The 16,701-nt window shown below is 44.1% G+C and overlaps 1 protein-coding gene across 2 annotated transcripts in view; it reads left to right on the top strand.

The window, feature by feature from the left end:
- The window catches only part of SLAIN2 (SLAIN family member 2), a 53,720-nt gene extending 43,651 nt beyond the window's left edge, over positions 1–10,069 (top strand). The window contains exons 7-9 of one of the 2 annotated variants that reach the window (XM_088475247.1): positions 4,777–4,848; positions 6,858–7,140; positions 8,237–10,069. In XM_088475247.1, the coding sequence (XP_088331373.1) occupies positions 4,777–4,848; positions 6,858–7,140; positions 8,237–8,303 (422 nt within the window). In that variant the 3' untranslated portion in view covers positions 8,304–10,069. The remainder of the gene's footprint in view (positions 1–4,776; positions 4,849–6,857; positions 7,141–8,236) is intronic. The other variant, XM_088475248.1, reaches the window with a different exon arrangement.
- Positions 10,070–16,701: the final 6,632 nt, after the last annotated feature.

Here is a 16,701-nt window from a genome sequence, read left to right as displayed (position 1 = left end):
TGACGGAGGACAAGATCTCTGCTTTACAGTCAAGGGTGCGCAGTTGCCTGCACAGCCGCCGGGTGTCCTTACACTCGGCGATGAGGTTACTGGGCTCCATGGTGTCGGTGTTCGAAATGGTGGAATACGCCCAGTTTCACTCCAGACCTCTGCAGCACCTGATCCTGTCCAAGTGGAACGGGCTGCCTCAGTCTCTGAAGTCCCAGACGATTGTGCTCACCCCGGAGGTTCGCCTGTCCCTTGCGTGGTGGTTACAGACGACCCACCTCAACAAGGGACGTCCGTTCTGGGTTCCAAATTGGGTCCTGTTGACAACGGACGCCAGTCTTCGGGGCTGGGGAGCAGTTTCGGGTCCACACTTGTTCCAGGGCAGGTGGACGCCGACAGAAGCGGAGCTTCCAATAAATATCTTGGAACTCCGTGCGGGCTTCAATGCTCTCCAGCAGGCACAGCGGTTTCTCCAGGGTCGCCCGGTGCAGGTCCAGTCGGACAACGCTACCACCGTGGCCTACATAAACAGGCAAGGAGGAACTCGCAGTCGGGCGGCTCTCGTAGAGGTCTCTCGGATCCTGGTTTGGGCGGAGCGCAATCTTCAGGCCATATCAGCGGTCTTCATCCCGGGAGTGCTAAATTGGGAGGCGGACTTTCTAAGTCGCCAGGACGTTCATCCGGGGGAATGGTCCCTGCACCCGGACGTTTTTCAACTACTGGTGGACAGGTGGGGTCTTCCAGAAATCGACCTCATGGCGTCCCGGCACAACAACAAGTTGCCGGTGTACGGGTCTCGCACAAGAGACGAAGGGGCGTCTCTGGTGGATGCTCTGTCCGTCCGGTGGACGTTCTGGTTCGCATACCTGTTCCCTCCGGTGTCCCTTCTTCCACGGGTAATCCGGAAATTCAAACAGGAAGGAGGGACGCTCCTGTTGATAGCTCCCGCGTGGCCCAGACGGCACTGGTTCTCAGACCTTCGGGGTCTGTCCGTGGACAGTCCTCTGCGGTTGCCGCTACGACCGGACCTTCTGTCTCAGGGTCCTTGCCTTCACCCGGACCTGACTCGGCTGTCTTTGACGGCGTGGCTGTTGAGACGGCCATGCTGAGGTCCCGGGGGTTTTCCAGCTCTGTGGTGCGTACCATGTTACGAGCTCGGAAACCGTCTTCCGCGAGGATATACCATCGCGTGTGGCATACGTTCTTCCAGTGGTGTCGACCGAGTGGTTATGCACCGAGGGAGTTTCGTCTGTCTCGGATTCTCGCCTTCCTGCAAGCGGGACTAGATCATGGGCTTCGCCTTGCTTCTTTGAAGGTACAGGTTTCGGCCCTATCTGTCTGGTTTCACCGTAGGATTGCTACAATCCCGGATGTACGCACCTTTATGCAGGGTGTTCTCCGCATTCAGCCGCCCTTTGTTCCACCTGTGGCGCCTTGGGATTTGGCTGTGGTCCTGAGGGCTCTCCAAGGACCGCCGTTTGAACCACTGGGCTCAGTGGATCTTAAATGGCTAACAGCTAAGACTGTTTTCCTTCTGGCCATTGCTTCGGCCAGACGTGTTTCTGAGTTAGGGGCTCTTTCTTGTAGACCCCCTTTCTTGGTTTTTCATGGGAACAGGGCAGTGCTCCGCACTCGGCCCGAGTTTCTTCCCAAAGTTGTTTCCCAGTTTCATGTTAACGAGGAAATAGTTGTTCCGGCCTTTAACTCACCGGGTCTTTCCCTGGGTGAGGCCTCTTTGGATGTTGTGCGGGCCTTAAGGACTTATGTTGACCGCACTTCTTCGTTTAGGAAGTCGGACGCTTTGTTTGTCCTCTATGGCTTCCGTAAAAAGGGTTGGCCTGCTTCAAAGCAAACTTTGGCAGCCTGGATCCGTATGGCTATTTCTGAAGCTTATCTTCATGAAGGCCTACCGGTCCCTCCTTCTCTGAAGGCTCATTCCACTAGGTCTGTGGGTCCTTCGTGGGCAGCTCGACGTGGTGCCTCGGCAGTTCAGATCTGCAAGGCTGCTACGTGGTCCTCTGTCCATACCTTCGTGAGGTATTACAGGTTTGACACCTTCGCCTCTCAGGATGCTTCCTTCGGGCGGCGATTCTCCTTTCTGCACAGGAGCGTCCCCACCCTTAAAGGATACTGCTTTGGGACATCCCCAAGGTATCCTGTGGATACCCTATGGACGCTGAAGTAGAAAATATGAGATATGGTAAGAACTTACCCTTGTTATCTCTATTTCTACGAAGTCCATAGGGTTCCACAGGACTCCCGCCCTGTCGCACCTGTGCTGCAGATGGGCTTTGCTCTGGTCACCGGTTTTCCGTCTCCCTCTGGTGAGAATGTGATTCTTGTATGTGTCCAGATCTTTTTTCTCTCTCTTCCTTCTCCTCCTCCGGCCTATGGCTTGATAACTAACTGAGGTGCTTTGGCTCGGGGGCGGGGTATAGGAGGGGGACCCTAGTGCATCCTGGGAGGCTGAAAGGCTTAACTCTATGGTTCCTGTAGAACCCTATGGACTTCGTAGAAATAGAGATAACAAGGGTAAGTTCTTACCATATCTCATATTTTTTAGAGGCTTTATGGTCACCAAAAGCTAAATTGCAGCTGTTGCTTAGACACTGTAGTGATGGGCAGCATTTTTATAGATCCTGCTGCCACTTACTGTGTTGCAATTGATGTATTAGAAATATAATAAAATATGACTTTTAGCAAATTATGTACTTTATAGCCAGATCAAAATATCAGTAGTTACCACAGAATGTATTTGCAGAAAAGCTGATCATGGGATTACCCCATAATAACAGTTTTATCTTTTAGCTTTTTATCTCATCCCACTTGTTAATATCCCCAAAAATATAGGGCTCAATTCAATTCAGCACAATGCTGAATAGCGCTGGGAGGGAGCTTCCGCAGCATATTCAATGCACTGCGCTGTTTGGTCCGACTAAGGGATTTTTTCTCTTACCCCCCTGAATGTGCGAGGAGAAATTCGATAAAAGTGTCGGCCGCATGGCTGCTTTCCTGCTTGGCGTGGCGCTAACTGCTGCGTGGCCGGCACTTTAGCAGGAGAATGACTGTTCTTGCGACTAAACACCCATGTTAAGTCGCGAGAACTGGCATTCACAGATTTACGGCCGTATTAAATTTGAGGCGAAAAGTCAATTTCCGCGTGTTTTTGGTGGAAACTTTTCGCCGATGATGTCATTTTCGCCTGTTTGACTCTTACCCCGTATTCAATTTGAAAGACTTTCCGGCTAGGTGGAAAGTCAATGCAATGTAATAGGCGGAAAAGTTTTGCCTATGAATAGGAGGCGGAAAGAAGTGCAGATTTGGGGTTTTGGGGTGCAAAGTTGCGGGAACCCCCGTGCAGCCTTCAGACAGTCCCCCAAAGGTTATCTGTGTCAAAACAAAAACTTAAGGACACCCCAAAAAATGATTTTGAAAAAGGGTGCCAAAAAAAAATTGTTGGGATACAAAGTTAAAAACTAGAGAACTTGACTCTGGGGGGTCCCCAAGTTTGCCCCAGGTGTGTTTTATTTTTTATTGCAGGTGTTTGCGACAGGTGGATTATTCAAAAATTTTTTAACTTCACTTTAGCAACTTTTAAATATGCTGACCCCCATTTTCAAGTACCCCAAATTTGCTGGGATAAGTTATTTTCTTCGAAAAAAAACTCCTAAATACTATTCTGCATCACGTATATAAAAACGCAGCTATTGAGCCCATTTACAAACACCAAATACCTTCAGCAAGCCAATCGGAGGGTACCATAGGGAACGCCCATGTCAGAGCATCTTTTGGGGGTGTCAGGCTGATTTCACCAAAACTGACAGGACTTTCCGATTGTTTACGTTTCGACGGGTCCCGTTTTCGCGTACTTCCATATTGAATGCAGGGTAAAGCCTGGACGGCCGCAATACTTTTCTGCCTACCTCTGGGACCTCTTTGCTCACGTGGTTGTTGGTGAGAACAAAGCTGTGTGTGATGGGCTGCACCATGATGTGAGATAGAATGTGGAGAAGTAGGAGGCCACAGATTGAGAGTTAGACCATGGAAGGAGCTGGAACCCCAACAATAATATAATGAGACATCTGTAAATCTTTTCTGTAAGCAGAAATCAAACTAGAGAGAAATTAATTTAAGTTCTTTGAAACTTTGTATAAGTTCTGTTTGTCCTGCATGGACCGCCTAAACTGATGACAGAATATGAATAAAGCCAGCTAGAAAGGATTGCTAAATGCTGTATAAAGTATTTAACTGAGTTTAAAAAATTTTTTACCTAGGTCCACTATGGGGAAATATGAAACATGGCTTCAGTACAGTTACATTGCTCTATTCAATATCAAACATTTGTGATGGAATGAATAGCGGCAGACAGGCCTGCTTAGATAGGCGGCGCTATAGGAATTATTCAGCAGACCTGCCCATTAGTATTGTGACACTAGGAGGGGCCTGGCTACAAGGATTATGGCTAGATACCAAGTAGCATTCTGTAGTAATTAGATTTTTAAAACTAGCTTTATTTAAAGGTAGACAAGTTGACAAAACTACTTGATAATGCCAAGCCTGAATTTAATCAAGAAATCTTTTTATTCACCACCAAGCTTTGTGCACGCCCCTTTATTTTAGGCTGTACCAGCTTTTTCACCCCACACGATGAATCATAACATTTTATTACGTTATGTATTCCCAACTTTTGTTAACCCATTTTCTATTTACTTTTATAATATCTCCCAAATGAATTCTCCCACCATATCTTTGTCTAGAAAAATGTAACATTTCCTTGTGTTTCAACAGCATCAAAAAGGCAGATAAATATGCCACGCACAGCCCAGAAAACAAAACAGGTTGTTGCAGCCCCTAAAGGAGGTAATGTTTAGTCGCCCGGTTCCCAGATATAGCTTAACTGAGAAAAAAACCAGTGGTAACGCCTCTCCTCTAGCCTTGTTTAGTCCTGTCACGGGGGACACGGAAAATGGTATCCTGTTATATATTGACATGTCGTAGTTCTAGCCAATGCTAGGGAGTTATGAGGTGTTTTTACTTTGTTTACAGATTGTAATAGTGCAATTACAGCAAAATGTCTATAATGTTTGTAGCGTAAGTGTTGTCTTGATTGCAAAAAACTACATTTGCATAAGATTTGTGAGGTTCAAAGGTGTGTTTTTTATTTTTTTTCCTATTTATTTTTTTTTACTTTCCTGTACAAAGTCTCCAAAGGGGGACTACACCACAGAACATTGTGGGGGTATCGGACTTCTATGGGACCTAGTTAGAGTGGAACTAGAACTGAAGATGTGTTGTACAGGGTGTATGTTCCTTTTTCTCTCAGGAGAGTGTAAAACATCAGCCAGAAGTTGCCCAGAACTTTATATCTGAAATCTGTCCCACATTCATAGTCGCTGACTTTACTTAATAAGAAGGCTGAGCTGTTGTATGCACTGCAGCCTTACATGCAGTCTATGCAACGTTCTTTAACATTTCATTTTCTAGTTTACACATCGATCAAGCAGAACAAGGTAGATCCAGTAATTATAGTTAGCTGTTATAGCGCTGAATAAATGTGGCACAGTATTAACTGCTTCAAGAGATAACACAATGGCAACCCCCAATTAGAAGATGAGATTGTACGTATGGATGGGCACATCTTCTATGGGGTTTTAAAGTAAAAGTTTCTTTTGTTGACACTTGTGCAAATTTCACAGAATATTCTTACCTATTTGGTGGCAGTAGCTACAGCTCTGTGCTCTAGGCGCCCATTACCATTGCTTGTGGAAAGCTGGTGTGCGTTTTCTCCTCATCAGGTTTGAGGTTTTTGTGTTTTGGAAAGTAAAGATGGGTACACACTGGAACTATGGGCATTCGTTCTAACATCGGGACAAATGCCCTTGAGCGGGAATTGCCTGTACACACTAGACAGAGTTAATGAAGGATGGAACGATCACTGTCATTAGTATAGCACAGGTAGATGGCGTTATCGCTAGGTTTGATGTGCAGCACATGAAACCTAGCAACCGTTGCAGCATGCAATCACCCATACATGCTGAGCATTGTAGGCAGTTTGACGTTACGAAATGACAAATTGGCCCGACATCGCTCCAGTGTCACCAGCCCTTTTCTGAGCATGGGTGGGATAAATGAATACTCTGTAATTTTCTTGCAAGTAAACTATAGCTTGTTAGAGTCCAATTTATTTATTTGTAACTTACAATCGGGGATATCCATTAAAACGAAGAACTAACTAAGGATCAGCAAAAAGCAAGATGGTTCTTTCACCATAGTTTCCTTGTCTAGTAAGAGTAATCTAGTACTAGAAAAACATGCACCAAAACAGTAACAATTTTATTGTTACTAAAAGTTAACACAACCTCTCTTGGAGGATTGCTTCACCCTTGGTCAGCAGCCGGAGTACATTCATTGGACACTCAGCCCTAGCAACAACGGAACTCGTGTAATGTAAGGTAAGTAGTTAAAGTGGTGACAGACATAGAAATGGTTTTATTTTAGCTGCATGTGTCTTTGTTGTTGTTTTTCATCAATAGCTGCATTGGATCCAAATTTACAGTGTTGGTGTGACAGGGTTTCAGGATTCTCTAATACTGGCCTGTGCAGACGTTTGACTTTCCTGATGTCATCCAGCTCCCTAAAAATAGCTAATAATAATAATTGTTGTTCAGTCTGACTCTACTTAGGGTAATTTTTGGTTAGCACTAACTTACAGATCCTCTTAGATCAAGCAGAGACTTGTTTTAACTAGAGATATTTCAGCCACCTACAGTATCTTATGTACGAATACAGTTCTACAATAACAAATCTGAAATTACTTTAAACAGTGTTTTGTTCCATTGACATAACTATTTCTTTATTTTCTCTGCAAGTACCTTCCACGTGCAAGTTCCGCTCTCCTGCAACAACGTCTCCATTAGCACTACGGCAGCCAGTGAAGGCTCTAACTAACCATGGCCCCCCACTCACACAAGAAGCAATCAGTGCTGCACAGAGCCACCCTCCTGCGGGGCCACCTCCCGGCCAACAGTCTGGTTCCGCAAGTCCAGTCCCTCGAGCTGGGACCCCGATGAGAAGTGGCTTGCCCAGACCTAGCACACCATCAGGGGGAAGCATACCAGTGCCTCGTAGCAAGCTTGCACAGCCTGTACGCAGGTAGGCTTTTATTCTCCAAACAACCCATATTACAGTATGTTACATTTCTAAGCTAAATATATTTTTATGTCCATTCCTTGTACTACTTTTTTTGGTGGTTATAGAGTTTCTTAAACTTTGGAGCTCTGTTAAAGCCATACTGAAACCATGAGAGTTTGTTCAGAATAGACTTCTGGTAAAATTCGTATACATGGAAGCCCTTTGAGTAAATGCTTCACCCACTTGTGTTTTGGAGCACGCACAGGCTTTCCTCCATCAGACAGACCCTCCTTTATTGGGACACATCAGTGTAAGCTAGGAATTTATGCTCTGCATGTTGAAACACAGTGCAGGCAGCCACACTGAAACAATGGGAAGGATTAGGGTACTCCCTAGGGACAGTAGGCAAATATGACACTACTGTTCAAAAGTAAACTTCTGGAAAAAAGCAAAGTTCTTTAATGTTATGATATTCTCAAACCAAGTCTTTGGTTTTTCTAAGCCCCCTTCCAGGCAGAAGAACTGAAATACAAAGTTATATGCCTCCTGTAATGCATACAGTAAATGTTACAAACATTGTATTGGGACATTTCATCTTCTGATGTTTCATCTCCAGAACATGGCCTAATGTGTATTCCTGCAATACCCGGTCTCCCTCCTCAGAGAGAAAGCTTTGATGTTTTTTTTAGCCTCCTAGGTTGTGTAACAGCTCCTGTCTAAGGCGTCATGAGCATTCATTGGGCGGAATTCAATTGATTTCGCGGCCCGCATCTCCCGTCTAAAGTGACAGGAGATCGCGGGCCGCTAATCAATTGTGCCAGCGTTTCACGCTGATCGCACCCATAGTGGTCGGGTTTAGCCGCGTAAAACGGCTAACCCCGACCAAAGTGCTGGGCGCGATCACGAAAAGTGATGAAAAGAATTTATTCCGCCCATTGTGTCCATTCTAAATCAGCCTTTCTGATGGAACTGGAACTATACTGAGACGTTGATTACCTTGGTAATGTGTGTGAAGGGGCCCCTGTTACACATCTGTGGTGGGCAGTGTGTCCATTCCTGGATTGTTACCACGCACCATACTGGTTGCTATGTCTTGATATCTTGATGTTTCCTCTAGATCATTGCCAGCTCCCAGAGCACATGGCACCATGAAAGATGACAGCTGGAAGGAAGGCTGCTACTGACCCACACAGTCCTTATGCTTCATTACTCAATGGATTCCACGTCATCCACACTGTGACTGCAGAGCAACCCATTTTCATGGGATATTTGGGGATTTTGCTGATCGATCCCAGGGTCCTCTGTCTGTATCTAGCACAAACGTCAGAGGTTACAAAAAGGAGCACTTTATTATTGACATTGACCATCGGTTGTTTGTCATGCAATCATTTTATTTTTTTTTGGTTCTGTAATCTTAACCCTTTAGAATCCAGAATAATTACATCCTTTAGTAAACACAGTGAGAGCAAAAGAAAAACTTTGGAAATGGCTTTTTTTAATTTCTATTTTTTTGTCAAATACCTGGTTAATGCCAAAGAACAACTCCTGAAAAGTTTATTATATGTAATATGGGTTTATTATGCGTTTTAGCACTAACTGCAAATGTCTACAAGGTATGTAAACTGGTAGACTGGTATATTCTGGAGACTGATTTTACAGTTGTTTTTTTTTATACAGAGAAAAATGGTTTGTTGCCTTTTACAATTTGTAATAGCTGTTGAGCCTTTCACGGTCATTCTGTCCTCAGCGGAACCTCTGACAGTGACAGGGGTTGTGTGTATGATCCACATAGTCAGCAACAGGCCTCATGGCATCTCCCAATTACTCCAACTACCCAGTGAGACACTCATGGACTTTCTAAGGTACAGTATAAATTATTACTGTATCAGTCCGGAGTCCTCAGATTTTATATGAAGGTTCAGCATGTTGTTGGACTGCTAATGGATGATTTAAGGGCTAGCGTTTAAAACAAAGTGCTAATTCTGTGCACGTAAGAGCTGCGTGTAGTTCTGTGTTCTTAGTTGTATGAACCCTGCCGCAGACACTAGAGAAGCTCTCGGCAGGGGATGCAAGGAATTAAAGACGTACTTAGCACGTATCCGTAGGTGGAGAAGTCTGTATTGTGTAATGCAAGACAGATCCTAGAACTATGCACTTGTTCCCATTGTAAGCCAGGAGGCCTCCATTTACCCCTTCCCTGACAGAAGCTGTGTAGAGTGACACCCTCTGTGCCAAGTGGCCAACAGGTGCGTGCGCTGTACTGTTGTCGTCCCTTTCTGTACGGATAGGGTTACAATATTGACAAGATTTGTTTTCTTCTCTGTTATAAACAATTCTCTCTCCCCCATTTTGATTATTTTTCTACTCTTCGATATGTATTTAAATTGTAAATAATGTTTCCTCTTGGGCGCCTTTCAGTATTGCGATTAATTACCTTGCCTTACATATCACATATTTAACATGGTCAATGCCAAGTTTGCCATTGCTCATCCTGTTTACAGACTAGTTAGGAAGGGTTACCCCACACCTGAATAAGTTTTTACTTTGTTGAAATGCTGATGTATTCCTTCAAGTCCAAAAATACCCGCTTTGGGATTCTTTTACTTATAGTGGACCTTTCAGCAAATATTTTGTACTTTGCTCTACATGATGAATCTGTTTTGTAACTCTTTAATACCACAGATGGTTTTGTTGTGTTTACAGATGCTTATTTATACATCCGTTCTACATAATATTAGTTATGTATTGCACACGGTAATAGCAGGTATTGCAAGATTCAGACTTGCATCCACACACAAGATGAAAATTATGTATGCATAACTGATAGTGAAAAAAAAAGTGTGTGTATATATATCTATCACACATGCTGGACGCTGGAGTACCCGGCATTGCCCGGGATTTTAAGAATGTTTGTACATACTATACATGTAGGGGCAGCACTAGTCGGCAACTGGATAAATGATAAAAAACACTTGTCTGAATTGTCAACGTTTCAGGACTTTAATACTTGTCCTTTCCTCAGGATCCTGAGGAAAGGACATGTATTAAAGTCCTGAAACGTTGATAATTCAGATGGAGTTTTGTATCATCTATCCAGTCGCCGACAAGTGCTGCCCCTACATGTACAGTTGATATTGCTCTCCAAGTACGGGCAGGTAATTGGGGAAGGCATCGGGCGCAAGTACTTTATTATTAAGCATTGGAGTGCCAGCTTCCCACATATGAGATATATATAATATATTATGAGATTTGTTAACCTTAGCTGAAAGATCCACTATGATCTGAAGTACCTGTATCACTTTAACACAACCTTTGTTTCTCTGCTGTTATTATTGTGGTCTTTTCAAATGATCTAAGTATCAGATGTGGACAGAGTGCTTTCCAAAGGCTGCAGTAACACACAATGCAATGTGTGCATTCCCTACACACCGTGGAGATAGGCATTTTAGTGAGAACCTAAGCTGTAAGAGATTGCAGCCTACCGAGTAACCAGGAGATAGCTCTTAGTGCCTCTTGTATCAGTGATATTCATATCTAGTGGATTGATAGTATGAATAATCACCCCAGAAAATCACTGCCTCCACCGTGTCAATATTCCCTGTGTTCTTATATGTAGAAGCTTACTGCATTATTTTCTCCTGTCTTGTGTGGCTAATGGCAGTCACCACTGGGACCCAAGTGTGTAACAGTGTAATGAGTTCTACATTAAGGGGCCGCTAAACCTAACGTACTCGTTGACTTATACGGACAAGCTATAATAAGTCACACATCTATAAATAGAGAGAGATTTCCAGGGGGGAAAAGACTGACTTCACATGCACAAGTCTATCTCCAATCTCTTCCTATATGTGTGAATTCGCTTAGTAGCTCTCTCATATAATCCAACTTATATTTTAGGTCTAGTGGTCCTTTAAGACTATGTAGGGTTGGTATTATCTGCTCATAGGAAAATCATCCAGGCTGGCTGAAGAGTAACATTTTCTATATTATGTAAAATAAATTTGGTGCAGTCAGGAACTGCATTACAAATCTAGTACTGGAATAGAAGGGATAAAATAATGTTGGCAGCATATTTATGGTCTGATGCAGGGGCTGTCCCAGTCAGACATTTAACATTGACCAGTCAGCCAGCTTGACGTGTTTGCATGCGTGATCTTCAATCAGAGTAGAGCAGATGATACAATCCCCTGAAGCCAATGGGTATTTTATACGTGCTAGGGATGAGGTTTTCACTATTTGTACCACACAAGTTGCACTATTACTACATTTCAATGTATTTGTTTTTATTGCTGACGGAACCGTAAACCTGGGGTAACTTTTGGCTCTTCTGTTGGTGGACATTAATGCCTTTCATAACCTGGCACTTGGTAGGGCATGCTGAATATTAATGGCAGAGCCAAAATGACCTGTTCCTGCCTTAAAGTAAAATTGAATACATACATCTAACCATGTATGCATATTTAAAATCTTTTTATATATTTTTTTAGGTGCAAAAACTCTAAAATCTTTCACGTGAAAACATGCACGTATGGTCATTTGATATTTACACAAGAAGTACAATTTATGCAGTAATTGGTACAAGCGGGCTGCCGCTCAGAGATTAAACTGTATCGGAGACAATAGTTTTATAATCTCAGAGCATTTTATTTGCTTTATTTCAGAATTTTAAAAACTTTCTATGCAAATTGGCCTTTTAATGTCAGCATAGGTATTCAAGGGAAGAGTTTCATTGGAAATACTAGAACTTCCAAATCAATTATTATTTGTATTTTATTTTTTTCGCAAATGCTTAAGGTGCATACACATGGAACGATATATTGTTACGATATGAACGATATTGTTAAACGATATATCGTTCCGTTTGTATGCAATGAGTGACCAACGATGCACGCTCCCGCTGGACGATAACTATATCGTCCATCGGGCATGTATGCAGGCCAATCTGGACGATATCGTTCATTTTCTATGGGAGAACGATCGTTGGTCGTTCATCGTTGGTGAAATCGGTGTGTGGATGAACAATATCGTTCATCCATCACGCCAGGAATGTCAAGGGAGATCGTTCGCTGAACAGATCGTCCCGTTTGTACCCAGCTTTAGAAAGCAGTACATGACGACTGTAAGGTGTTATGACTATGATTAATATACTGCAGTTTTAGCTAGTACTGTCCCATTATTTTAAGAGCTAGTGTTCAGTCATTCTGTACAGACTCCGTTAAGTTAGACCTACTCAAATGTTCATATTCCTGAAAGAAGCTCGACCTGTTCTACTTTTCTGCATCAGGAAATGGGTTTGCTTTCTGTACTTCATTATATTGTTGAGAGAAGTGTGGATATGCTATATAGTGCCTATGATTTATTTATGTTTGCGTATTAAAAGGATGTTTTGAATATGGGTTATTTTTGTGCCAATGGCTCTGAATTGTCGTTTGTATGTAAACAAGCAGATTGTGTAATTTCCTGCTTCCAAAGTTATTTAAAAATTTTTTGTATGTGTGTTAATAAAAAAAAGTGTACAAATTGTAAAAATACAGATTTATTCTTAACAAGCAATTTGTCTGTGAGCTTTATTTCTTTTTAGTTTGTGGGATATCCTCTAGGTTTCTTATTTTATCTATTAGTATTCGGCAAAAACATTATGCAGGTTGTTTTTTTACAGGTGAGATGCCCTTTTGTGGCCACCCTGTATACATGAGACTGCAGCCTAATATGTAACAATCAGGGGCTGCACTGATTATTATTATCCTTTATTTATATGGCGCCACAAGGGGTCCTCAGCGCCTTACAAACTACAGAAACAGTATGAACAAAACGAGAAAAAAGTGACTTGCTGTACAAAACATTGCAGGGCATGGACAAGGGTTATAAACCGTCTCAGATATCTGCACTGGTATCCGGATGATAGGTCGACAATGAATAGTTTGACACCAGATGGTCAACATGCAATAGGTTGATGGACAAAAGGTCGACACGGGTTTTGTTTGTTTTTTCATCATTTTTAAGGTTAGGGTTAAGCTGCCGAAGGGACAGTTTGGTTTAGGCACTAGGGGGAGGGTTAGGATTAGGTTTAAATGGTCAACAAAAATGGTTGCCACATTTTTTTTGTAATTTAACCCTGTCGACCTTTTGTCCATGTTGATCTATTGCATGTCAACCATCTGGTGTCTATCTTTTATACTACACCCATCTGCACTATGGCTGCTTCTACTGTCTGTGTCTAATTCCCACATGTCTTATCTGCTGGTGAGAGTGCACAGAAATACATATGCAGCTGTTATATGAACTTAGTGGGCCCTATTCCAGAGCATGAACTAGAAGCCGCAGGTTAAATAATAATATATCCTGTACTAAGCATACCCTTACTGCCAATTGTCCTGGGAATATAAAAGCATTTGCTTATATTGAGTAATGCTACTAATAGAAGTTGTTGTGTGTTTGTTTTTTTTACTTTAGAATTCTTCATTAATATTATGAACGCGCCCTGGAAGTCACTGTAATTATCCTAATTATTTTCTTCAACCCGAAAACATAATGACAGCTTCAATCAGTGTGTGATTCAAGAGCCTTCATTTCAGACTCTAGTTACTAGCTATAAATTGAGGCAGAATTACCGGTTATCCTTAGTCACATACTGGAGATCTCACTGGTCTTACAGGAAAGCCAACAACTCCTATCTACTGTATAATGTGACGGAAGCTGTCCTGCTTTATACCACAGAGCTCCTAAAAAGATGTGTACGGCTATCCGATTAGCCATGTATATGGGTACACATGCATGTTGCGTACCTTAGGATAGACCAAAGGTATGGGTATGTCTTCATGCAATAAGTAGGCTTTACCATTTAAAAAGTTTAATTGTGTTTGTGTGTGTATATATAGATGTTTATTTAAATTATTTTCAACATAGATTAATACTGACGAAATCAAAACTATGAAAGAACACATATGGAATTATGTTGTAAACAAAAAAGTGTTAAACAAATCAAAATATATTTTAGATTCCTCAAAGTAGCTCCCTTTTGCTTTGATGACCGCTTTGCACACTCTTGGTATTCTCTCAATCAGCTTCATGAGGTAGTCTCCTGGAATGGTTTTGAATTAACAGGTGTGCCTTGTCAAGAGTCAGTCTGTGGAATTACTAGCCTTCTTAATGTGTTTGAGACCATCAGTTGTGTTGTGCAGAGATAGGGTTAGTTACACAGTGGACACCACTATTTGACTACTGTTGTAATCCATATTATGGCACCAACCACTCAACTCAGTAAAGAGAAACTGCAGTCCATCATTACTTTAAGACATGAAGGTCAGTTGATACAGAAAATTTCAAGAACTTTGAATGTATCCTCAAGTGCAGTTGCAAAAACCATCAAAAGCTATGATGAAACTTGCTCTCATGAGTTCCGCCCCAGGAAAGAAAGACCAAGAGTTGCCTCTGCTGCAGAGGATAAGTTCATTAGATTTACTAGCCTCAGAAACCGCTACATAACAGCACCTCAGATTAGAGACCACACAAAGTCTTCACAGAGTTCAAGCAGCCGACAAATCTTAACATCAACTGTTCAGAGTAGACTGCGTCAATCAGGCCTTCATGGTCGTATTGCTGCGATGAAGCCACTACTGAGGTTGAACAACAAGAAGGGGAGAATTGTTTGGGCCAAGAAACACAAGAAGTGGACATTAGACCAGGGGAAATCTGTACTTTGGTCTGATGAGTCCAAATTTGAGATTTTGGTTCCAACCGCCGTGTCTTTGTGAGAAGCAGAGAAGGTGAGCGGATGGTTTCTGCATGAGTGGTTCCCACTGTGAAGCATGGAGGAGGAGTGATGGTGTGGGGGTGCTTTGCTGGTGACACTGTTGGTGATTTATTCAAAATTCCAGGTACACTTAACCAGCATGGCTTCCACAGCATTCTGAAGTGCCATGCCATCCAGGGGCGTATCTACCTATTGGCCAGGATGGCACTAGCCAGGGGCGCCGGCCTAGGGGGGGGGGGCGCCATCCGGCGGTGCCACCCGCGGCAAAGGGGTAGAAATTCTTCCAATGAAAATAGGCCCGCTGCCCCCTCAGAAACCGCTGGTGACAGGAGTATTTTTTTCCTCAAAACAGCCTGTCCGAGCGAGGTCCCACCCATTAAACCCGCAGGGTCACCACCACACCTACCGCAGGAGCAGGGGGCCAGTCAGGGAAACTTGGGCATAACCTGGGAAAAAGACTGGTGCAGTGAAAGGCCTCACAAGCCCTTCATGCGCCGCATAGAGTCTCAGGGCTTTATTCAGAGGCGGCCATACGGTCTACGACCGCACAGGCCGCCTCGATGTTTGTCTACTGCGCATGCGCACGAGGGAGCCGGCTCCTTCGTGCGCATGCATGAGACCCGCTACGACCGACAGCGCCGGCCGTATCGGGTCTCTTTCCAAAAGGGGCGAGCTGTCAATGTTGATTGACAGCTCGCCCCGTTTGGAAGGCGGGCCGGGGGGGTGGCAGCCCAAACGGAGGCGTTCCCATGGGAACGCCCGCCGTGTGGGGGAGGCCCCACTGACATCACTAGTGATGTCAGTGGAGAGCTTCCGGCTCTGACAGAGCCAGAAGCTCTCCGGGACTTACGACAAGTGAGACCCTACCCTAGGGTCTCGTCGTAAGCCCCGATGGTCGCGATGGTCAATGACCATCGCGACCATCACCCTAGCGGTCGTTAGAGCTGTGGGTGTTAACCCACAGCCTAACGACCGAAACAGAGGCGGGCGGACAGGATGCAAGCGGCCGCCCAGTTTCTGAGCGACCGCTTGCATCCTCCGACCGCCTCTGAATGAGGGCTTCAGTGTCTCCTCCGGGTGACATCACCTACAGGGTCAGGTATGCTGCCGGCCGCCTGCCTGCCTGCCTGTAGATTCATTGAGAAGCTAGAGCTGAGTTCTGTGAAGGCGGCCTGGGAGGGACTCCTCCTACTCATCGAGACCTCACTACTGGCATCGCACTGCCTTTATGGGGGCAGACTGGTTGACTAATTTTATATAGTCCATCTAAATATATTATATAATATATACACACACACACACAGTGTGGTATGTAAGGGTGGCTGGCTTGGGAGACAGAAGGGGGTAGCTGGAGAAATGGGATGCAGTCAGGAAGCCAACGGTCGAGATTTTCGACCGCAGGGTACTAATGACAGGCACCCCTGGGGGGAGGTTAGGGTTAGGCACTTAGGGTGAGGTTCGGGTTCTCGCGTCAGGATAATACATACCGATTGCGGAGAAACAGGAGGAGGATGGCTGGGGAGACGGGGATGGCTGAGGAGACAGATGGAGGTGCTGGCTGATGAAACATGGGGGCTGGCTGGAGAGACAGAAGGGAGACTTGCTGGGGAGACATAAGTACTTAGTGTATAGTGTAATTTTTCAGAAACTATGGGGGGCGCCAGTCCATTACGTTGCCAGGGCGCTCGGACCCCTAGATACACCCCTGATGCCATCCCATCTGGTTTGCGCTTACTGGGGCCATCATTTGTTTGTCAATAAGACAGTGACCCCAAACACACCTCCAGGCTATGTAAGGACTACTTGACCAAGAAGGAAAGTAATGGAGT

Source organism: Taudactylus pleione, unplaced genomic scaffold, assembly GCF_031769625.1.
Source record: "Taudactylus pleione unplaced genomic scaffold, aTauple2 ptg000169l, whole genome shotgun sequence".
Lineage (NCBI taxonomy): Eukaryota > Metazoa > Chordata > Amphibia > Anura > Myobatrachidae > Taudactylus > Taudactylus pleione.
This window is presented reverse-complemented; position numbering and strand designations above follow the sequence as displayed.